We start from the raw sequence: 23,083 nt of genomic DNA, 5'->3' as shown, positions 1-23,083 counted from the left end.
AGTGGCTCTGGTGGATGCTGTCCCCTTCCAAGGCCATCCCTGCTGGAAGCACTCGGCTGCAGAGCCTGGAGGGAGCTGCTGAGGAGGAGCAGGGAGTGATGAGCACAAGAGTCTCTAGACACAGGCAATAAAGAGCACTCAGATCTCTATTAATTACTCAGCTATTAGAATAACCAGCACTCTATAACATACATTTCTTCAGCTGATGATAAACTCGCCTGGAGTGCTCTTTTGCCAGGTGTTGATTTAAACCTGTCCTTTGGAGGTCAGGGCTGTCACTGAGAGTGGGCTTGAAAAATGCTGTTATTCCCAAATGTCATGGTTTGCAGGATTGCTGCACTGCAGAGGCCTGGTTTGTTTATTCCTGCTGCCTTTTTAGGAGCCCTGTTTTGGTTAACGTTTGCTCAACCTTAATTGCGTGGCCCTGGGTTTTTAACAAATTAGAGCTCTGTATATATTTATATCAAAGCTACAAGATTGGGATTAATTTCACCAGCATCAGCCTGATTTAATTGTTTTAATTTTTTTTCATCTAAAGCCCTGTCTCTCAAGTCTTCTCCCAAATGCTGCCTGGTCCAGTTGCCTGTTTTTGGTGTATTTTAATTAATCACAGGTAGCAAAGAGTCCATTTGGGTTTCACGAGCCCAGAATAATTTGTAAGCACAGAGCTGAGGTGTTTCCAGCAGGACAGGACAAATCTGGGCTACCCAGCCTGGAAGGAAGGGCTGCTCTCCCTGGGCAGTCCCAGCTGTGTCTGGGGCATGGCAGAGCAAGAACCCAAACTTCTGAATTCCAGGGATTTGTCTGTTCCTAGAGAGGAGCCCTCGTGGCTCTGGGTGAGTCCCTGCCCTTGGAGCATTCAATTTAACTCTACAAGCTCCCATCATCTTCAAAATAAAAGTGTTATCTGCTCTGTGTTCAGGCATGGAAAAATGTGGGACTTGTCTGGGAGCACAGGATGGAGTTCAGTTATCTCATTGTTAAGACACAGGGAAAATAGATTTATTAATGCCTTTGATCCTGAAGGATTGAAAATTAACAATTATAACCAGTGATGGTTATCTGAGCCATCTGACTTGAATAAAAATGTGTTTTTTAAGCCAGGCTGTAATGCCTTCCCTCGATCTAATCATCTGGTGATATTGAATTTTGAAATATAATATAAAAGTAATCTTCAAAGTTACTTACAAGGAGATTGTGTTATGCCAGACAGCATTAAACTTTATGTTTAATGTCATGTTTATCCAGCACATTGTTCCCTCTGCAGTGTGCAGGGAAGGATAACAGGGAGTTAATTCTTTGTTGAGAGTTAAGAGCAATAAATTGTTTCTGCCATAGCCCAGTAGTTTTGAATTTCCTGACTTTGGGGACTGAGACAGCTCTTTGATGCTAATGAAATATTACAGTAATGGGGAAGTTTGCATTAACTCACATTTATAAAAGGGTCACTAGGACAGGATTGGAAAAAAGAAAGAAAAAAAAGATAAAAATGTGTGTGTGAGTCTCAGAGCCTGCTTTGCTCCTCCAGGAGTAGGTGTTCCACGGCTGCTTACTCCAGGATCTCATCCTTCCCCTTCCATGTGTGAATTGCATTTTAAAACAAAGGGCTTTTTCCCCTTAAATCTTCCACTTCTGAGGCCTGTTTGAAATCTAACTGGCAAAGGGTTAATCAGCTGTCATGTTGGGAAGTGAATTTGAATGAGTTATCATTAAATTCTTATAAAAAATTGATTTCCTTTGAGAACAGTTCCATCAAACATTTATATAACCCAGAAAAGGGATGGCAGGACTGGTGCATTTATAAACATGGAACACTGGACTTTAAAAAAAAAACCCTTTAAAGTGGGGGAGTGGGCTGGGAAATGTTTTCTGTCGGTGGCTTCAGTAGCAAAGAGCCAACACATTCTGCCTGAGCGAGGTGGGCTGTGACACATTAACTCCCCCGTGGATTCCCAGTCCTCCCAGTGCATTTCTGGGGACACTGGGAGGACAAACTGGTCACACTGGGAGGGTGCACAAGCGCCTGTCCCACAGCAGGATCTGTGTCCAGTTCTGGGCTCTGCAGCTGAGGAATGACAAGGAGCTGCTGGGGAAGGTCCAGCAGAACCCACAAAGATTATTTGGGGTCGGGAGCATCTCCCTGATGAGGAGAGACTGGGAGGGCTGGGGCTGCTCAGGCTGGAGAAGGGAAGGCTGAGAGGGGTCCCATCAATCCATAAAATATCCCACCAATCCATAAAATATCCCACCAATCCATAAAATATCTGATCAATCCATAAAATATCCCACCAATCCATAAAATATCTGATCAATCCATAAAATATCCCACCAATCCATAAAATATCCCATCAATCCATGCCAATCTCCCGTCAATCCATGCCAATCTCTCATCAGTCCATAAAATCTCCCATCAATCCATAAAATATCCCATCAGTCCATGCCAATCTCCCATCAATCCATAAAATATCCCATCAATCCATGCCAGTCTCCCATCAATCCATACCAATCTCCCATCAATCTTTAAAATATCCCATTAATCCATGCCAGTCTCCCATTAACCCGTGCCAATATCCCATCAGCCCGTTGCCAGTCTCCCATCAGTCCATAAAATCTCCCATCAGTCCATGCCAGTCTCCCCAAGGGATGTCAGGATGGTGCCAGGCTCTGTTCAGGACAGGGACTCCTGAACTACAGCACAAGAACTTCCACCTCAACATCAGGAAGAGCTTCTGTCCAGGAGGGTGGCAGAGCCCTGGACCTGCTGCCCAGGGAGGTCCTGGAGTTTCCCTCTCTGCAGACACCCCAAACCCACCTGGACGTGTCCCTGTGTCACCTCCAGGTGACCCTGCCTTGGCCGGGGTGATCTCCAGATCACCCCAAAAATTGCAACCCCAAAAACTCTGTGAAAAGGAATTCTGCTGTTCAGTCTGATCCTGGTCCTTGTCCCAGTCCCATCTTTCCCCCACAGCTGCAGGACCAGCCCTGCAGAGTGAGCAGGAGCTGTGAGTGCCTCTTGATCCAAGGCTGCCTCCACACGTGCAGATTCTCAATCAAGCCTCTTTTGTTTTGCTTTTGGGTTGGTTTTTTGGGTGTTTTTTTTTGTTTGTTTGGTTTTTTTTTTTTTTTTGTTTTTTTTGCTTGGCTGGTTTTGTTCTTTTCTGATTGAATGTAAAATCCCTTAATTCTCTGCCTGCAGCCCAACCAGCAACTGCAGCTCTTTTTCCAAGGCTTCACACCTGCCACAGCTTGTTTGGCACAAGAGCCAGGCTTCCAGCACTCGGTGGCAGGAATTCTGTGGGAGCAGGGAATGGTCCAGCAGTTTCTCTTCCCTCTCCCACCACCCCTCCTTCTTTCCCCCTCCCTTTTTTCCCCTCTGCGTTTGCAAACAATGACAGTGATGAGACCCAAATGATGGGCGAGGAGGAGTTTTCATGTGAATTTTGCTTACAGAGCAGCACAGCAATCAGGCAGATGGTCTCTTTCTTTCCTTTTTGGATATTCTCCTAGTGGATGTGATCTTGCTTGTAATTCCAAGAAGGTGGGCTCCCTTCTTGCTCACTTTATGAGATAGCTGAAAAATCCAGGCTGGTTCTGATCTCATGCTAATGAAAAGCTCCTTTTTTCCCCCCTCTTCTGAAACATGAAAACTTGGCTCTGCAGCCGTGGTGGAAATGAAGCTGCTTGATTGTCTCCCAGTGACATCATCCCAGTGTCAGCCATAGCCAGGAAATTCTTGACCATAACCACTTCTTGCTTCAAAGTTTTTTGCTCTTCTGTTTCAGCCCAGCAATGAAATCATCCCAACTGGTGGCTGCTGGGTTTTGGATGACTCTCTTTTCATGGCCAGGTCATGCTCCTCATCCCTGAAGTACACGGATGAAGCAGTTTGCTGGAATTATGGAATTATTTGGGTGCAGATTGGCCTTTACAGATGATCCAAATCCTGTGTCTTGTCTCTCCAGTTGCACTTCAGTGCCTTGCTTTCCTCTTCCTTTGAATGATGTTATTTAAGGATTTTGGAGTGTTTTCATATGAACAAGACCCCTAAAAGTCGGGTTAGAATCTAGAGAAATCCACTGCCCTGCTGTTGAACTTGCCACTTCATTTTTGGATGAAATGAGTCTCTAGTTCTCCATGAAAAATGTGTCTCTAAATCCCCAAGAAAACTCCACAAACTGTTATAATAATTTAAGCTTCTCCTATAGCTTATAATTTAAGCTATATAACTAAAACATGGTGATAAAATTTGCATGGGGTTCCAGGCTGAGGTGCTCTGTGCACACAGTGAGGGATGTGCGACCTCCCTGCCACCCAGCAGATGACAAAAAACCCACAACAAAATTGTTCCAGAATCAGCAGATTTGGGCTCCAGCTGTCACCCTCTGACATAATTTGAGGCAGCAAATGAGATAAAAATCTCTTATCTTGCTGTGTTACATATTCACCCTCCCGTGGCTCGAGCCCTTGCTGGCTCTTGTTTGGTTTGTGGGGAAAGCACCTCAGGAAATGTTGATTTTGAAGCCATCCCACCTTTCTGTCAGGCTTGGGAGGACCTTGCTGGGCCTGGAGATCCGGGGCAGAAAATGTTGACAGCCCACAACTCATTCCCCATTTACACAGCTCCTGCCCTTTGGAGGCGTTCAGATTCCCATTCTGGAGCTTCACTCACCTGGAATTGTGTGTGTTTTTTCCAGCAGTGCTGTGACCTGGGCTACCACGCCAGCCTCAACAGAGCCCTGAGGACGTTCCTGTCGGCCGAGCTGAACCTGGAGCAGTCCAAGCACGAGGGGCTGGACGCCATCGAGAACGCCGTGGAGAACCTGGATGCCAACAGTGACAAGCAGAGGCTGATGGAGATGTACAACAACGTCTTCTGCCCTCCCATGAAGTTTGAGTTCCAGCCACACATGGGGGACATGGTCAGTGTGGCTCCCTCCTGCAGCTCTGGGTGTTTATCACCCCCAGTTTGGTTAATTGACCCCCTCCAGGGCTGCTTGTTTGGCACACTGGGTACTTTAAATTACCCTGAATGCAAATTAAATTACCCTGAATTCAAATCTCCCTTCAAAACCCAACAAGAGATCCATCAACACTGGGATGTGCTTCCAGTGGAAATACAGATTATTCCAGGCTGGAGACACTCCTTCCGCTAAATTCCCATCACTGCATTTACCCAAGAGCTCTGCCTAGGAATGCAGCACATGGAATTTCCTCCTTGAGGCACATTAATATGGAATATTCTTTAAAATCAGCGTTTTTCTTAAAGCTCCTATCCCCCAGCACTCAGCACATCACGAGGTAAAAGGGAATTCAATCTCAATTCTGCACTGCACTTTGTTTTTTATCCCCTACACAAAGCTCTGCCCTCAAGCCTCATTAATACCCATCAGATGGTTTTATGAGACACTGAAAAAGCTCCTCCTCAGCTCCTCCCAGGGCTGCCTGTCTTTTGGGAGGTTGAGAGGTGGGAGATGGTGTGAAGATTAAGCAGAGGCTCATGGCAGAGATATCTAAATTTTACTCTTTTGGTTATCAAAGCTGGATGATCTCCAGAGGTCCCTTGCAGCCCCAAAGATTCTGTGAAAAGGAGCAAGTGCTGCTGTTAAATCCAAGCTGATCCTGATCCTTGGCCCTTCACTAGAGGTGAAAATGCTTAATTAGGTTTAATATTAAATATGAGTAGGGGAGACCCATTAGGTTTCCTAAATGTGAGTAGGAAACCTGCTAGGTTTCATTCAGCTACAGGTTAATCCCCAAGACAGCCTCTGAATTTTGAGGTTGGAAGGGCCAATATAAGAAACCTAAACGCTGTTTTTTTGCAGCATCTGAGTGTGCAAGTGAGAGCACAAATGCTGCTTTTTGCATCCACCCTGTGAGCTGGGGCTGTCAGAGGACTCTGCATTTTCGGCAGGGCAGACCCCTCTCTCTCTTTCATGGGTTTATCGAGATGTGGTTGCTCAGCTGGGAGCTGTTGAAAGTCACACAGGCTGAAACTGCTTCTGAATTGCAGTGTGGCAGTTCAGGGCAGCTGGTTGGATTTCCACATCATCCCCCGAGCACAGAGTGCAGGATGGTCTCTTGCAGGCAGCCTCTTCCTTTGGGCTGGGAATTGCAGCCCCTGCTCCAGGCTCTTCTTTGTCTCTCCCGTGTTAAGTGAAACCTTCAGACTGCAAATGACTTTCCCTGGATTTTTCTGTGCTTCTGATGCTGTAAGATCGTGGGAAGAAAAGGAATTACCTGCAGAGTCTCATTCAGGAGCAGCTCCATTCACTGAATCATTTATCTTGCTGCTTCTCAAGGCCGGAGGAGTGTTTAGAAATGCAGCTGATGGTCTTGTTGCAATGGTGCTGCACACAGCAGATTAAATCAGAATATGTCATCCTGTGTGTGGGATAAAACTCCCAATTTCAATTCTGTCTCTGAAGAAACAGCCTCAGGCAGTGAGGTCAGTGTTTTCTTGTAGAAAACCCACACAAAACCCAGAACAAAACGAGAGGGAAAAGCTGCCTTATGCTGTGGAATAAGAGTCTTTCTGAGCAGCTCAGGGAACCTCGGTGTTCTGGTGCCTGTGACAGGTCCCCAGCCTGAGCTTTTTGATTTCAGCTGCCCTGGATTCATTCAAGAATGACCTGTGCCTGTTATTGTGCTGTGCAGGTGGTTCAGCTGAGCAGTCCCAGCCCCTTGTGCCCCTACCCCAGGATGCTTGGCTGAAACACTGAACCAAATTCTTGATTTTTGATGTGATTTATCCAAATACGTGGGATAAAGCACCTCCAGACTCCCAAAACACACTTTCAGCTGACATCACTGAAAGCAGCTGATGTTTTCTAGCTCTTCTTTGATGTTGCCATCATCTGCCTGCTGTTAGTCCTCTCAGGGGGGGAGCAGCAGAACCTTCTCCTCTGGTCGAAATCCAGGTTTCAACCTGGATTTTAAAACTGACTTCAGTTTTAAAGTTCAGCACTTCAGAGAATGTTTGTGTTTGATAAATAAACAAGTAATTGCAATTCTCTGCTGTGCTGTTTCTCCTGCAGGAGTCTCAGCTCTGTGCCCAGCAGCCAGTCCAGAGTGAGTTGGTGCAGAGGTGTCAGCAGCTGCAGTCCCGCTTGTCCACGCTGAAGATTGAAAATGAAGAGGTCAGTTAATAACCAAAACTCAGCAACCCCTCTTAGCCACTTCCAGTGGTTATTGGGCACTGATTATGGAAGAATCTGGTGGTTGTGATCCTTTTGTATTAACGCTTGTGGTAAAATTCAAGGCCAACATCTTGTGCATTAATTGTGGTGGGATCTCACAGGAAAGTTGGGTGTATGGGAGAATCCTTTAAAATACCCCCCCCAAATCTCTCTTCCCATCCTTACCTTGGTAAGACTGGCTGTGTTGCCAAAGTTGAATTTGGATAGCAAAGGGAAAAGGAGGAATTTAATGTTTTGAAGTGAGTTTGCATAAGCTGATTTAAAGTGATTTTTGTTTAAGTGGCTATCCAAGATGAGAAGATGACAAGAGTGGGGATCTGATCTCTGCACCTCTGTGCAAAATTTGCACCCCTTTTATGTCTAGAAAATTGATTCTTGCCTTCAGTAAAAATGCACAGTGCAGCAGAGTCCTGTTTGTAATTAACATTTGATGCCCAGTAGATGCAGTTGCAGAAGACAATTAGAGGATCTTGGTTCCAGCTTTCTTTGCTTTGAGGTTAAATTTCTTCCCATCTCCTCCTGAGCCCCTGAGATCCTGGCACGGAGTCCTGGCAGGTTCAGGGTGCTGCCAGCTCTGTGCTTGCATGGACTGTGCTGTTAATGAGCCAAAATTAATTACAGCACCCAGGGTGTGAAACCAGTAATATCTGTTTATTAGCAAAGTGCTCCAGGGGACTTCACTGCCTCTGTTGTTTGCTCACAACACAAAACCTTGAGGTTTTGAGTTCTCTCCTTCTTGCTGGGCAGGTTAAGAAGACGATGGAGGCCACGCTGCAGACAATCCAGGACATTGTCACCATAGAGGACTTCGATGTCTCTGACTGCTTCCAGTACAGCAACTCCATGGAGTCGGTGAAATCCACGGTGTCGGAAACGTTCATGAGCAAACCCAGCATTGCCAAGAGAAGGGCGAACCAGCAGGAGACTGAGCAGTTCTACTTCACAGTAAGGGGCTGATTTGTAGGGATTTAAGAGGGTTTTTCTTTTCTCTTTTGGGATATTCTCCCCTGTGAGGCTGGTGAGGCCCTGGTACAGCTGTGGCTGCCCCATCCCTGGAAGTGTCCAAGGCCAGGAGAGGAGCCTGGGATACCCTGCCCATCCCCTGGATGATGTTTAGGATCCTTCCCAACCCAGCCCATTCCACCATTCTGTAATTTTCAATGTGATCTACTCAGAATTATCCTCACAGCAGAGTGCAAAGTGGTGCTCTTGTCCAGCAAAAAACACTTCTCTCACTGATTTTGGGCAAGCAGAGGAAGCGTGTTGGGGTTTAGAAATGTGTGCTCCCAATTCTCTGGAAATATTTGGGGATATCTCTGTTGATTCAAACATAGTCTGTGGGTAAATCATGTCAAATTTGATTTCTTTAGCATCTGAAAAGGGAGTTTTCTGAGAAAGAACTTAGCTTGTAAACATGAAATTTCAAAACTAGGGCAAACTAAAAGAATGTTTAGCTCTTTCATTTTTTATCATCTTACAATTTCAGCCTGCATGAGCTTTTCATTGAGTCAGTGTTTTTTACAAGATGCTAAGAGCCTTTTGCTATTGAATTTCATGCCAGACTGGGTGTCTTTTTCCTACATCAGATTTATGTTAAACCATTGAAATTTGTTTCCAGTTTCAAAATATTTCAGAGTAGCAGATGAAAATCATGGATCTTACCCTGCTTAATTTGTCATTCCTTTGGGCATCCTTCACCTTCTTCTTCCTAGAATGGTGTTGCTTGTTAAAAATCTGAATTTTCAGTGCAAATGGCCCTAACATGGCAGGATAGATCAGTAGGCCTTGACTTAGAAAAATCCAAAATCCTCTACTGAAGGTGAATCTGGCAATTTAGAGAAGTGGGTGGAAAACTGCTTCAATTACGACAGGATTGACCACCCTGCCCAGGGTTATGGAACTAGAAAAGTGATTTTTAATTGAACTCACAGCATTTCCTCTCTAGAGAGAGCTATTCTGAGCTCAGATAGGAGAAGGAGGAATCCAGGGCTCAGTTTGGATGGGATATTTCTCCGTTTCATGTTGTTGGTATGGTGTTAGAGAGAGACCCTCTTTAAGCAGCCTGATCAGATGCTGGATTGATCTGCTATTGACCAGGCTTATAAACGGCCTAGATAAGGATTTCCAGCTCTGCATCTCCCAGGAGCAGCTTTTTCAGTGTCTCATAAAACCATCTGATGGGTATTAATGAGGCTTGAGGGCAGAGCTTTGTGTAGGGGATAAAAAACAAAGTGCAGTGCAGAATTGAGATTTAATTCCCTTTTACCTCGTGATGTGCTGAGTGCTGGGGGATAGGAACTTTAAGAAAAACGCTGATTTTAAAGAATATTCCATATTAATGTGACTCAAGGAGGAAATTCCATGTGCTGCATTCCTAGGCAGAGCTCTTGGGTAAATGCAGTGATGGGAATTTAGCGGAAGGAGTGTCTCCAGCCTGGAATAATCTGCATTTCCACTGGAAGCACATCCCAGTGCTGATGGATCTCTTGTTGGGCCTTGAAGGGAGATTTGAATTCAGGGTAATTTAATTTGCATTCAGGGTAATTTAAAGTTCCCAGTGTGCAGGGCAGGACGGCCCCAGCCCTGAGCTGCTGCAGGTGGCTGAGGCAGGGAAGCAGCAGCGACTTCAGGGAGCCAAAATCCAGGGATGTGCTGCTGCTGCCATGGTTACAGCCCTGCTTCCCGAGCCAGGCATCCTGGCACAGCTGCCCAGCAGGGCACAGCTGGCACCAGCCCCACCTGGGCACTGGGAAGGGGGGGAGCAGTTTCATTCTTTCACCTCTAAACCAGCATCATTTGAGTTCTTAGGCAAAACGTTGGGGTTTTTATCTCTGGAAAGAGGAGGAACCAGAGCAATGCTGCTTGGGTGAAGTGCTTTAGGATTAGTGGGGGTTTATTTTTGCCAAGGCCTTGAGACATGGGGAAGTGGGGGATAAAATCCTGCTGCCCCCAAGTCCTGCAGCTGGGGGGTCCTGGTGGTGCTGATCCTGTGGGAAGTGGATCCAGTTCCCCCATCCTTCAGTTGAGTGCTTGCTTTGGAATTACTCTTGGAGGGGTGAGAGAGAGGAAAATCACTCTTTTCCTGACTGGGGATGGGTCAGGACGTGGAGCAGTGGCAGAAATGGTTTTTATGTCCCAGCCAGGGAGGTCTGCTTGGCTTCTGCTTCATCCCGTGTGCAGCTGGTCTGCCTGGGAGCATCCTGCAGGATTTGGGCTCAGAGATGCCAGACTTGCTGGGATTTGTAGGTGCAAAATGCTCCTGGCTCTGAGTGCCAGCTGATCTTCACCTCTGGACTCTCACCCTGCACCAGTGAGGCCACTCCGAGACGTTTCTGCTGCTTTGTTCTGGCTGCACTTAGCCCAACTCCAGCTGTGCTCTGCCCCAGAGGAAATCCTCAGGAGTTCTCCTGTAGTTTGATGATTTTTTTATTTCCCTTTGTCTGTTTTTATTACACCAAAAATCCAGGGCTAATGGATCTTTGTAATTCACTGAGAAAAGCCTGAAGCTTTATTTTGAAATTAATGTTTTTTTTTCATCAGCGTCCTTGCAACAGGCAGGGAACAGAATGTTAGGCATGAGGAAATAGTAAAAAAAAAAAAAGAGATTCTGCAGTGGATGGGAACATCTTTTTCTCCTTTAAAGCAACCCCTGGTACCTGTTGATGTTTTTAATGACCTCAAATCCAGAGCCTTGCAAGTCCCAGCGAGTGCCTCTGCCCTGCCCTGCCTGAGCCACCTTAGGCTGGGCTTAAGTGTTTAGATCTGCTTCAAAGGGGGCTTAACTCTCAATCTGCTGATCTTGAAGCTTCTGAAGCTGAGCCTTCCAACCCTCCTCTCCTTTCACCTGTGACTCTGAGACCCCCAGAACCACATTTATCCTCAACTCCCCCCTTCAGACTGCTTATTTTTGCAGTTTTGTTTTTATTATTATTTTATAGAGTTTATATTATTATAGTTTATATTTATATCATTTATATTAGTATAGTTATTTATTTTAGTTTTTATTTTTTATTTATTTTCATCATATTTTCTTCTCCAAAAATTGAGGTGATTGAGCAAAATACAGTTAGGCCTTGGCAAACAAATTCTACAGGGAAATTCCCAAAAAAAAAAAGTAGTTCATTTTTTGAGGGTTCTTCCTGTTTTCTTCCAAAACAACAAAAAAATTGAAATATTAATAAAGGAAGCAGGAAATGCTGAGACTTTCCAGAGGGACTTAATTCTTGTGAAGTGTTTCTTTCAATGTTGTCAAGCAAGGGGACATAAAACACAGGATTCTGGCAGTTAATTAAAGCCATTTTTGTTTGTTGTGTCAGTGCACACCAGGGCTGGGGAGCCCTCAGGGGAAGCTCTGTTAGTTCCTGGAAGGTTTTCCCTCACCCTCACTACTGCCTCAGTGTGTATATTTCTTTATATATTATATTAGTGTATTATATTAATCTATTTTTATATAAATATATGGTATTCTATATAGTATGTTATATATAAATATAATATAAATTATATTAATTAGAATATATAATATAAATTATATTATTTAATATATATGAATATATAATATTCATTATATATGAATACAATATATATATTTTTTATATATATATATATATATATATATATATATATATATATTTTTTATATATATATAATTCTTTATTTATGTATGTATTTCTACTTGACTCTTTCCATCCTGCACAGAAGCTGCTCCTGCAAAGGCCAGGCAGGGTCCAGGCTCTCCTGTTGTTAAAAAGATCCATTTTTACCTCAAGGATTTTTAGTTTTATTGTGCAGATCAGCCCTGAAGGGAGGTGGATTGAACTGGGGAAAGCTGGAAGTGTCCAAGGCCAGGCTGGACAAGGCTTGGAGCACCCTGGGATGGTGAAAAACGTCCCTGCCCATGGAACTGGATGAGCTTTGGGGTCCCTTCCCACCTAAACCATAACAAGAACATTTCATTCTCAGATAAGAATCCTCTCTCTGTGCTCATCCTGCTGGCTGAATTTTTAAGATCTCTCAGGATTCCAAAGAGTGCTCTGTGATATTTGCAGAGTTTGTGGTTTTGAATGAAGCATGTCCCATTTATAATGTGGGCAGCCCCTGTACAGCAGAGTATTTCACATGCTGCAGCTCAGTGAAGATAAATAAAACTGCTCTGAACTGCAAGATAAAAGATGAAAGAACTGAAAAAAAAAAAAAAAAAAAACCAACCAAAAAAACCCAGCATTTGCAAAGCTGTGGAAAATCAGGGAGCAGTGGGAAGAACGGCTGCGTGGCTGTGCAATATTCCACTGCCAGAGTAAATCTGAACTTCAATAATATCTTTATTTGTTTTGTCCTGTGCAGCCCTGTGGATCATCCAGCACGCAGGGTTTGACAAGTAAAGTGGGGTGAGAGAGGTTAAGTGAGAGAATAAGCACAGTAGCAGCCTTGTAGCTGGTTAAAACAGATTGCTCATTCAGTGCACCCCGCCCTGCCTGCCCAGGGATGGATGACAGCTCCTCTGATGGCTCCAAAGATGCCAAACATTCAGCTGATCCCACAGTGGAACAATGGAAATCGCCCTGCAGATGGAGAATTTGCAGAATTTCAGAATTGTTAAGGTTGGAAAAGGCCTCTGAGATCACTGATCCAAGCTTGGCTGGGCTCAGAATAGGAGTGGCCTGAGCTTTAGACTTGCCCAGATACTTAAGCCAGGACTTAGTTTGTGCTTTAACCATGAATTTCAGAGTTATTGGCACTGTAAATTCAGTGTCTGCAACTGCAAATTCAGTGTCATTCTATAACTGTAAATTCAATGTCATTCTATAACTGTAAATTTGGTGTCCCTCTAACTGTAAATTCAGTGTCACTGCAAATTCAGTGTCATTCTATAACTGTAAATTCAGTGTCACACTAAATTCAGTGTCATTCTGTAACTGCAAATTCAGTGTCACACTAAATTCAGTGTCATTCTGTAAATTCAATATCATTCTATAACTGTAAATTCAGTGTCACACTAAATTCAATGTCACTCTGTAACTGCAAATTCAGTGTCACACTAAATTCAATGTCACTCTGTAAAATTTGGTGTCCCTCTAACTGTAAATTCAGTGTCATTCTGTAACTGCAAATTCAGTGTCACACTGAATTCAGTGTCACTCTGTAACTGCAAATTCAGTGTTACACTAAATTCAGTGTCACTCTGTAAATTCAGTGTCATTCTATAACTGTAAATTCAGTGTCACACTAAATTCAGTGTCATTCTGTAACTGCAAATTCAGTGTCACACTAAATTCAATGTCACTGTAAAATTTGGTGTCCCTCTAACTGTAAATTCAGTGTCACTCTGTAAATTCAATGTCATTCTGTAACTGTAAAATCAGTGTCACTCTATAAATTCAGTGTCATTCTCTAACTGTAAATTCAGTGTCCCTTAAATGTAAATTCAGTGTCACTGTAAATTCAGTGTCATTCTATGACTGTAAATTCAGTGTCACACTAAATTCAATGTCACTCTGTAACTGCAAATTCAGTGTCACTCTGCAAATTCAGTGTCATTCTATAACTGCAAATTCAGTGTCACACTAAATTCAGTGTCACTCTGTAAATTTGGTGTCACTTTAACTGTAAATTCAGTGTCACTCTGTAGATTTGGTGTCACTCTAACTGTAAATTGTGTCACTCTGTAAATTCAGTGTCACTCTGTAAATTGTGTCACTCTGTAAATTCAGTGCCACTCTGTAAATTCAGTGTCACTCTGTAGATTTGGTGTCACTCTAACTGTAAATTGTGTCACTCTGTAAATTCAGTGCCACTCTGTAAATTCAGTGTCACTCTGCCCTGGTGCTCACAATCCAGCAGCCCCAAGACTTGATCAGAGAGATGAAGTGTCCCCTCACCATGCTGTTTTTTCCACAGAAAATGAAGGAGTACCTGGAAGGCAGGAACCTGATCACGAAGCTCCAGGCCAAGCATGACCTCCTGCAGAAGACCCTGGGAGAAAGTGAGTGTATTCAGGGTAATTAATGAATTAATCTCTGTCCCCAGCAGAGCTCCCAGCCAGGCTGGGGCATTTGTTGAGTTCCTCAGCTGAGGGTGGCAGCCCTGCATTAGGGATGCAGTGGCTGTGCTGGTGTTTTATGAATTAATTCTGCATGAGGGAGATGAATGGTGAGCACCAAAATGTTTAATGAGGCTCTGATGTGCATCACTGATTTGTGTGCTGCCCCTGCTTCACACCCATCCCGGGGAGCTCTTCATGATCTCTCTTGGGCCAAACCTGGTGATTTACTCATCACTTCAGAATTATTGGCCTTCATTTGTGTGGCAGGCTGGCTGCTCCTCACCTCTCTGGGTTCAACCCAGCATTGAGCCCAGGCTTTTATTAGGAGAAGCACAAACAAATTTCAGAGCATGTGAAATATGTTGCCTGTCTAGAGGGCATCAGTCAGGGGGCAGCAGCCAGAACTGAATATTCATTTGCTGTTCGAGTCAGAACAAAGGCAGATTTCTTTCCCTTCATGGTATGGGCAAATCCTGTTGGCCAAAAACACTTCAACTCTGCATCCAAGTTTCCATAGAAACCTGCCTGCCTTGTATTTGCAGAGGAGAAGGTTTGAACAGTCTAAATGTCAGGTCAGAAACTGGCTCAGCTCAGTCCTGGGTTGTGTCTGGAGCAGGGCTGAGCTGAGCTCCCCACAGCTCGTGGTGTGCAAATCTGCTGGATGAAAACTCAGCTAGCATGTGGCCTTTGAAGTGCTTTGTTTTCAGTTTGAAAGTGCACTGTCAAACTGAAATACTTCATGCTGCAGTAATTAAGAGTTTTGTGTTTATCAGAGATGAGGGGAGGATGTGCCTCGCTGTGGGTTGGGTTGGCTTGGTTGAAGTTGCTCATCTCTTCAGCTCTCCTGTAAGAAAGGGTGGCTGAAGGCAAAGTTTTGTGTCCTCAGGGCATTTTTCTTGTGCCTCTGAATATCTGTGAGTGGCAGGCGAGCTGCCCTGTGGCTGGTGACATTCTGGGTCATGGCTGACCTCTGCATTCCAGCCCTGTTTCCTCTTAACCTGCCTGCCCCCTGAACCCAGCTCAAGCTGTGCTAGGGGGAAAAGGAGAGGAAATTAAATGTGATTTCTGTATTGCTGTGTGGATTGAAAGGCTGCTTCTGTTTTCTTCATTTGCTTTTTGCAAACCAGAGCTCTCTTAGTGGCTCTGAGAAGGGACCCGGTGAGTGTCAGGGTGAGCCCCAAACAAACTCCTCCTGTCATCTGTGAGATCAGAAGGAGCTGGGAAAGGGAGGAACATCCCATTTCCCAACCCACAGGAGCAGGTTAATGGTACAAACTGGGGACCATGCCTAGATTTATCCATAAAATGCCACTTAATTGGGAAATGGGCAAATAAAATTCCCTCCACACATCCCCAGAGCACAGTTAGGAGCTTTGCAGGCAAATGTGCCTCCAGCTGTGTGCCTTCAGTGCCTGGGAGGTTCAGGGGTTGTTATTTTTTATTCTCCTCCCTGCCCCATCCTCAGGTGATGTTTTTTTAGTCGTGGTGCAAATTGCCTTAATCTGAAGATGACAAGTTCCAGCAATAAAAGTAGCAGCAAGTCCTCCTCTCTGCAAGTCATTATGTCCCTGCCTCCTGTCCCCATTTGTCACCCTAATGCAGGAGCCCCTTGATGCTGCCACAGCCGTGTAATTTCTCTGTATGAATATTCCATGATGAAAACGGGACAGATGGCTGGAAATTCTGCTGCAGAATAACATTTTCATGTAAATTATGCACTGTTTTGGCTTTACGTGGGGAGAGCAAAAGTGGCTATCAAGATGTGCTCGACTAATTGTCAGCCATGAGCAATTAGCTGCTTCCCTCACTCCTCCTTCCATCTCCCCAGGAGCAGGAAGACAGCAGGAGGGAAGGTGGATTTTCAGCTGCTGGGAATCAGTGTGGTTTCACTGATTTTTTTTTTTTTTTTCCTAACCAAAAAAAAAAAACGGGCCTGTCCCACTCCCAGCAGCACATCCTCCTTTCTCCTGCCTCTTCTGTTGTGATGTTTTAGGTGATGCTGAATTAGCAAGTCCCTGGCTTGGCTGCTGCTGCCTCGAAAACTCAGCACAAGTTAATGGAGTGTTTTTATAAATATGTTTATAAAAAACACCACTGAACGTCTGTCTCTCAAAATAACTTTGGTGCCAGCATGTTCAGGCTGTGGGCTGACAAATCTGGGAATGTTTGCACTCTTCCTGAGGGGCTGTGTGAAGTAGAATCTCTTGCCCCACCAGTTCCCCTGGGAAGAGAGAGGGAGGGAGGGAGTGACAAGCCCAGTTTTTTTGGCAGAAGTCAACAATTAGAATGCTCAGGGAGGTAATTTCTATTTAAAAACAAGAATTCACAGAGAGAGGAGTGCTTGGACAGCCTGAGCTGGTTCCTGGTGGGATTTGGTGCAGGGGTGGGTTTGGTGCTGCCCTTGGAGCTTCCCCTCCTCTCTCCTCTTCCTCCATCTCCTTCCCAAATTCTCCGTACAGAAGTACTGAAAGCATTTCCCCTTGCTCACGCTGGGTTTCTTTGTCTCCTCCCCAGGTCAGCGGACGGACTGCGCCCTGGCCAGGTAGGTGTGGCTCAGGGAGTTGTGTTTTCAAGGGAAATCGGCTGCAAATCGGTCATTCCAGATCAGTTACCAGCCCAGGATATGTCTGTTAGAAAAATACACTGAATTCCATTCACAGAATGGAATCATGGAGTGGTTTGGGTGGCAAGGGACGTGAAAGCTCATCCAGTGCCACCTTCCACTGTGCCAGGCTGCTCCAAATCCCCTCCAACCTGGCCTGGAACACTTCTGGAGATGGGGCAGGAATTTAATACATTTAATTAAATGTACTGATTTATTATAAATTCAGTTTATAGATATAAATATAATATATATATATAATTTATATATAATTATATATAATTTTATACCTATAAATTTATTATATTATATTATATTATATTATATTATATTATATTATATTATATTATATTATATTATTCTAATGTATATTATAATATCTATTGTATATTATATAATTATAATATATAATATATATTATATAATTATATCATGTTATATATTATATAATTATATAATATATTATATCATATTAATATATAATATATTATATACAATATGTGCAAATATTTATAATATATATTCATATTGACTGAATCTATAATAAATTTAATTATAATAAATATTATCTATAATACAATAATAATTTATATAATTCATTAATATAAGTAAATTCCTTTTCTTGCCCTGGTGTATTTGGAGCAGATCAGGAGCAGGATGGAGAAGTGAGAGAAATTCGTTCATTTGGTGCTGTCACCCAGAGAAATACTCTCCAGATTTAGGTTTTTATAAGCAAATCCCTGGTCCTGGGAGAGAGGTGGGCCCAGGGCCTGTGCAGGGCTGATCCCCAGGACCATAAATTGGGAAACTTTTGATGCCAGTGCTGCTGTGCTGTGCCTGGATTCCAGCAGGTGGAGGGCACGGAGAAAAAACCTTGGAATGGAATTAGGACCAGTCCCAGCACTGAGCTTCTGGTGGGCTTTAGTAAAACAGAGCAAATGCCCATCCCCAAAGGGATGGATTCAGGGGGCTCTGCACCATCCTGCCTCGTTAACAAAAGCAAGGTGATTACCACCAGCGTGGACTCATTACTGCTGTTCCCTTTCCTCACAGCAAAGCAAAACTGACAGGTCCTAATTAGACCCTGACATCTGTAATAATAAAATATTATTCATCATGAAATAATTTGAAATATCAAAGAATCATGCCCGCTAACAGTTTAAAACCCACCTCATTGTCTGTGACAGCCCGTGGAATTGGATTTTTCTTGATTTTTTTTTTTTTTTCATTCAGTGCTTTTGATTTTTTTTACAAAAGGAATTTCCTCCAAATTAACACATTGTACAGGCTTTTAAAAAAATCACACTTCTAATCCCCTTATTTATAATTCAGCAGCCATCTGCCCTGGCAGGGAATTGGCTGGAATGATACATTAGGGCCTCTCTGCTATTATCTCCCTTGCTTCATTTTTACAAGAAACTAAAGGAATTTTAAACCCCAGTAATAAATTTTGAGGGGAAAACCCTGGCAGAGCAGGGCCTTTTTACTATTTTTCTGCCATTAATGTCTACCAACATCAGCAAATGAGAGCAGACAGACAAGGCTTAGCCTGGCTGCTGTTCCAGGGGGTTTTGTGTTATTTATTTATTTGAAATCTTATCAAAACCGTCGTAAAGACTCCACAGTGGCAGCTGTGAACAGCACAGGGGGAACCAGCCTGCTCCCACCTGCTCTCCCCTGTGCCATTTATATCAAACTTCATCTCCAGCAAGCAGCCCTGGATCACAGGATTCCGTCTGGTCGGAATTAAAATGTCAGGGGTGATCTCCTGCCAGGGCTCCCTTGTGCCTCGTGCAGGCTCTGGGTGATTTAAAGTCACTTCCAACCTTTCTGGGGTCCCAGAAATGGAAGGAGGCTCTGGCATGATGATTGACTGGGATATCTGGCTCCTTCCCTGCTCCAGTGTGTGCCTGGGAGCACTGGAGGGATGAGCTGCTGGTGCTGGAGGATTATCCTGATTGTTCTTTCTCTTTCTCCCTCCTGCACCCCCGGACCAGTGGCAGGCGCAGCTCCACCGTGAGGAAGCAGGTAATTAACATTTCCCCCAGTAACGAGGCAGGGATGTGGTGTGGAAAGAGGAGGAGTGGTGGAGAACAGATTTTTGTCTGTCCCTCTCTGTCTTCCTTTTCAGTCTTGTTGGGGAAATCCCTCAAACCTGGATCCAGAGCCTCTCTCGTTTTCCATGACAAAATTTAAAATTGCTTTTGCTCTGTGTTTTGAGAGATCTGGAATCAAAAATCCCAGACAGCCTCGAGCTGTTGGGACAGTCGTGGTTTATGGGATCCACGCTGTGGTTTCTTTGTCTCCACTCCCTTTATTTTCCCTGGATTTTCCCTGTTAAACCTGGATTTTCCCTGTTAAACCTGGATTTTCCCTGTTAAACCTGTAACTGCTCTCTTGTTGTGCCTTCCTGTAATAAAGACTTACAAAGCCAGGCGTTGTGTCCCTGGCCTTGGGGATAATCTGTTGCTTTTTGGTACCCAAGTGAGCTAAAATGTGTTTCTTTGAGATAGGGAGGACCCAAAGTATTTCTTGTTGATACTGTAATGTTAAAGTTTGGGAATTCCAGTTCACACAGTCTTGGGCTGCTGCTTTGAGGTTGTGGAATGAAGAGAGCAAGGTGTGATCTTGGTGTGCACAGTCAAACCTTTCTCATTTTTTTATTCTTTTATTTTTTTTTCCTCTTCACTTTACATTCTGCCTGCTCTTGCTGGAATTCCTCTCTGGGCAGGATTCCTCCCAGGCCATTCCCCTGGTGGTGGAGAGCTGCATCCGATTCATCAGCAGGCACGGTGAGTTTGTGTGACATTCCTAGGAAATGAAATGAAATGAAAAAATAAAATAAAATAAAATAAAATAAAATAAAATAAAATAAAATAAAATAAAATAAAATAAAATAACCTATCTTTTATAGGTTAAACCTATAAAATAAACCTTATAAGGGATGTTCAGAGTGGCTCAGGACCTGGTGCTTGTGCAGAAGCTGCCACAGAAGGAAAATGGTTCTGATTTTTTGCATGCATTGCTGGTGTTGTGCGTGCAATGACTGCTCCAAATAACTGACCTTGCAAACGTTGTTGTGCCCACAATATCCCTTTATTCCTTGCAGAATAAGCTTCCCATCCCTCCCCTCCACTCACCTTCCTTTGAGCCCTGAAATGTGGCCTTCACCAGGAACAATCACCCTCTTCATGAGGAGGAGGAGGAGGAGGAGCACTCAGAGTGTTTGAATGTAGGAGGTCAAGCAGTGAATTAATTGTTCACTTACTGCCACAGAGAGATGATTTATGCCTGGTTGGAAGGTTGACCTCTGCCAGCCTTGAATGCTGTACATTTACTGCAATTTGTTTTCATTTTTAATTGATATCATTTGTTAGTAGTGTGTGAAACAGCTGTTAATTAACACGTGTGGAAGGAGGTGGAATCCATCTTCATTAACCAAGGATAGGGCCAGGTAGCAGGTCCTGTTTGTTTCCCTTGTTCCATTGCTGTTTTAGGAACCATAATCTGGAGTCCCATTCTCGTCAGCACTTGGAATAACCCAGTTATAGCTCTAGATTCAAGTTCTGGAATCTTTCTTTAAGGCCATATTTGGATATTTGCTGGAAAAATCCTTGAGACCACACTGGAGTGGGAACTGATGGGGGATAAATCGTGGCCATCAGGAGATGCTGATTTCACTCAGATTCCAGAATTGGCTTTGATTTTCCAACAGACTCAGCTGAGTCCTTTTTAAACATTTTAAACGTTTTTCCTCCTGACATTGGTCATATTTTACTCCTGGCTTCTCCACTGCTGGTTTATGACTTCCTCTAGGTTGTAAAATCCTCTGGGGATCCTCCAGGGTGAGAGATAACATGAATGGCTGTCAGAGCCCTGTTACTCTGGCAGTTTAGAAGGGTTAATAATTTTTCTGCCTGTGCTGAGTTCTGTTTTTTTATATTCTGGACATCTCAGGGAAAGGTGGCTTTTAAACCAACATCCTCTGCCTTTGTTTTTATTTTGTCTTTATTACAGGAGCTGGAGCTGCTGAAGGTGCCATCTTCTTTTATCTGATCTATCTTATCTTGTTATCAGCATCTCTTGTTTTCCCGCAGGTTTGCAGCACGAGGGAATATTCAGAGTGTCTGGGTCGCAGGTTGAAGTGAACGACATCAAAAATGCATTTGAGAGAGGTAAGGATGGGCTCTTCCAATATCCCAGAACTTATTGCCAAGTGTGGGAATTTGTGTGAATACTCAGAGCTGCCCTGAATGCAGCTCACTTCGTTTTGTCCCTTTGATTTTTGTGTTTCCTGAGTGAGGCTCTCCCAAACGCCTCCCTGGAGCTCATTAACCTTGAGTTCTCACTTGTTTGCTGTTGTGCTCTGTAGCCTGTGGAGTGTCTGTATAATAAATATTCTGAATTCAATCTCCTCTCATGTCTGATAGCTTATTGATTGTTTGCAACACTAAAGGACGTAGAGGATTTCATTATGAGGTGTAACTGCAGTTTCCTCCCCTCTCCCCCAGCTCTTTGTGTGCTGCAGGATGAATTTCCATGGCTTTTTCCTTGTTGTTGAGGCACAGCTTGGCTACATTTATTCCAAATACCAGCGAGGGAGAGAGGGAAATTTCAAGAGTGTTAATTTGAGGTAGCTTTTAATAGATTGGATTTTTTTCTCTGGGAAAAGCCATTCCATACAAAGGCAGGGAGCAGTTGGGAGCCTCCTGACTCATCAGCTCCTTGCTGGGCCGTTCTCCCTGGCAGAGCAGCTTCAGAGGAGCTGCTCCTCAGGCAGTCCCTGGGTCACTGGGAACAACGGGGCTTGTGTTAATCCCTGGAATCTGTGTTCCCAAAGAATGGGATCAGTGTTTTTCTCTGCTTGCTGCTGCAGGAGACAGGCAGTCATTAATTAGGCACAGCGAGTTTATTTTGCTGTTGGGGGAGAGAGAAGTTTAATGAGCAACGTGTGGTGGGTGATGTCACCTGTCCTCTGCTCCATCTACCTGGGAGTGAAAACCCTCAGCAGCAGGGGAAAGAGGAATGTGTGTCATAGGCAGAAAATCTCAGAATCAGATTTTTATATAAAGAAATTTTTATATAAAGAAATACCAGCTTGGGGAAATACCCATTTGTTCCTTGCTGAAATAAAAAAGAGGATTTTTTCCCCCTTCATCTCACTTGTCTCTGTAAAATCTGTGATATAGGGGACTGCCAAAGTTAACAATAAGATCCCTGCAGTTTATTACTTCATCCAGAGCCCTTGGTGGCAGTTAATATCAGGGATAATGCTCAGGTTTGGAGTGGCCCATTTATTATCCCGTGTGTTATTAAGATAATAGGCAAGCTTTGGTAATTTCAGTCACATAATGGATATATATAGCTTCAATTTGAGGATTGCCCCATCATTAAATCTAATTATGTCTGATAGGGAGTTTTCCCCAGGGAACAACTCCTTGAGTGAGCATCTTCCCTTTGGTAATGCAGACAAACCGTGGTGGATCTGCAGCAACAAATTGTCCCAGAAACACTTCCCCCACCCCACTCCCTGTGGCTGCACCCACCTGGGCCAGGTGTGTGATGTTTGTGTGTCCCCTGGGCCAGGTGTGTGATGTTTGTGTGTCCCCTGGGCCAGGTGTGTGATATTTGTGTGTCCCCTGTGTCCCCTGGGCCAGGTGTGTGATGTTTGTGTGTCACCTGGGCCAGGTGTGTGATGTTTGTGTGTCACCTGGGCCAGGTGTGTGATGTTTGTGTGTTCCCTGTGTCCCCTGGGCCAGGTGTGTGATGTTTGTGTCCTCTGTGTCACCTGGGCCTGGTGTGTGATGTTTGTGTGTCCCCTGTGTCACCTGGGCCAGGTGTGTGATGTTTGTGTGTCCCCTGTGTTACCTGGGCCAGGTGTGTGATGTTTGTGTGTCCCCTGTGTCACCTGGGCCAGGTGTGTGATGTTTGTGTGTCCCCTGTGTCACCTGGGCCAGGTGTGTGATGTTTGTGTGTCACCAGGGCCAGGTGTGTGATGTTTGTGTCCCCTGTGTCACCTGGGCCAGGTGTGTGATGTTTGTGTGTCCCCTGTGTCCCTTGGGCCAGGTGTGTGATGTTTGTGTGTCACCTGGGCCAGGTGTGTGATGTTTGTGTGTCCCCTGTGTCACCTGGGCCAGGTGTGTGATGTTTGTGTGTCACCTGGGCCAGGTGTGTGATGTTTGTGTGTCACCAGGGCCAGGTGTGTGATGCTCCTGTGTCCCCTGTGTCACCTGAGCTGCAGTT

General features: G+C 44.3%; 1 protein-coding gene across 5 annotated transcripts in view; it reads left to right on the top strand.

The window, feature by feature from the left end:
• SRGAP2 (SLIT-ROBO Rho GTPase activating protein 2) overlaps positions 1–23,083 on the top strand; it is a 100,261-nt gene that overhangs the window by 58,276 nt on the left and 18,902 nt on the right. For 4 of the 5 annotated variants that reach the window (XM_053997950.1, XM_053997949.1, XM_053997952.1 and 1 more), the window contains 8 exons: positions 4,695–4,919; positions 7,035–7,136; positions 7,944–8,141; positions 14,094–14,178; positions 16,753–16,780; positions 18,838–18,868; positions 19,572–19,632; positions 20,938–21,015. In XM_053997950.1, coding sequence (XP_053853925.1) covers positions 4,695–4,919; positions 7,035–7,136; positions 7,944–8,141; positions 14,094–14,178; positions 16,753–16,780; positions 18,838–18,868; positions 19,572–19,632; positions 20,938–21,015 — 808 coding nt within the window. The remainder of the gene's footprint in view (positions 1–4,694; positions 4,920–7,034; positions 7,137–7,943; positions 8,142–14,093; positions 14,179–16,752; positions 16,781–18,837; positions 18,869–19,571; positions 19,633–20,937; positions 21,016–23,083) is intronic. The other variant, XM_053997951.1, reaches the window with a different exon arrangement.

Source organism: Vidua macroura, chromosome 24 (genome assembly GCF_024509145.1).
Source record: "Vidua macroura isolate BioBank_ID:100142 chromosome 24, ASM2450914v1, whole genome shotgun sequence".
NCBI lineage: Eukaryota > Metazoa > Chordata > Aves > Passeriformes > Viduidae > Vidua > Vidua macroura.
Note: the sequence above shows the minus strand (reverse complement) of the source record. Positions and strands in the feature narration are given on the sequence as shown.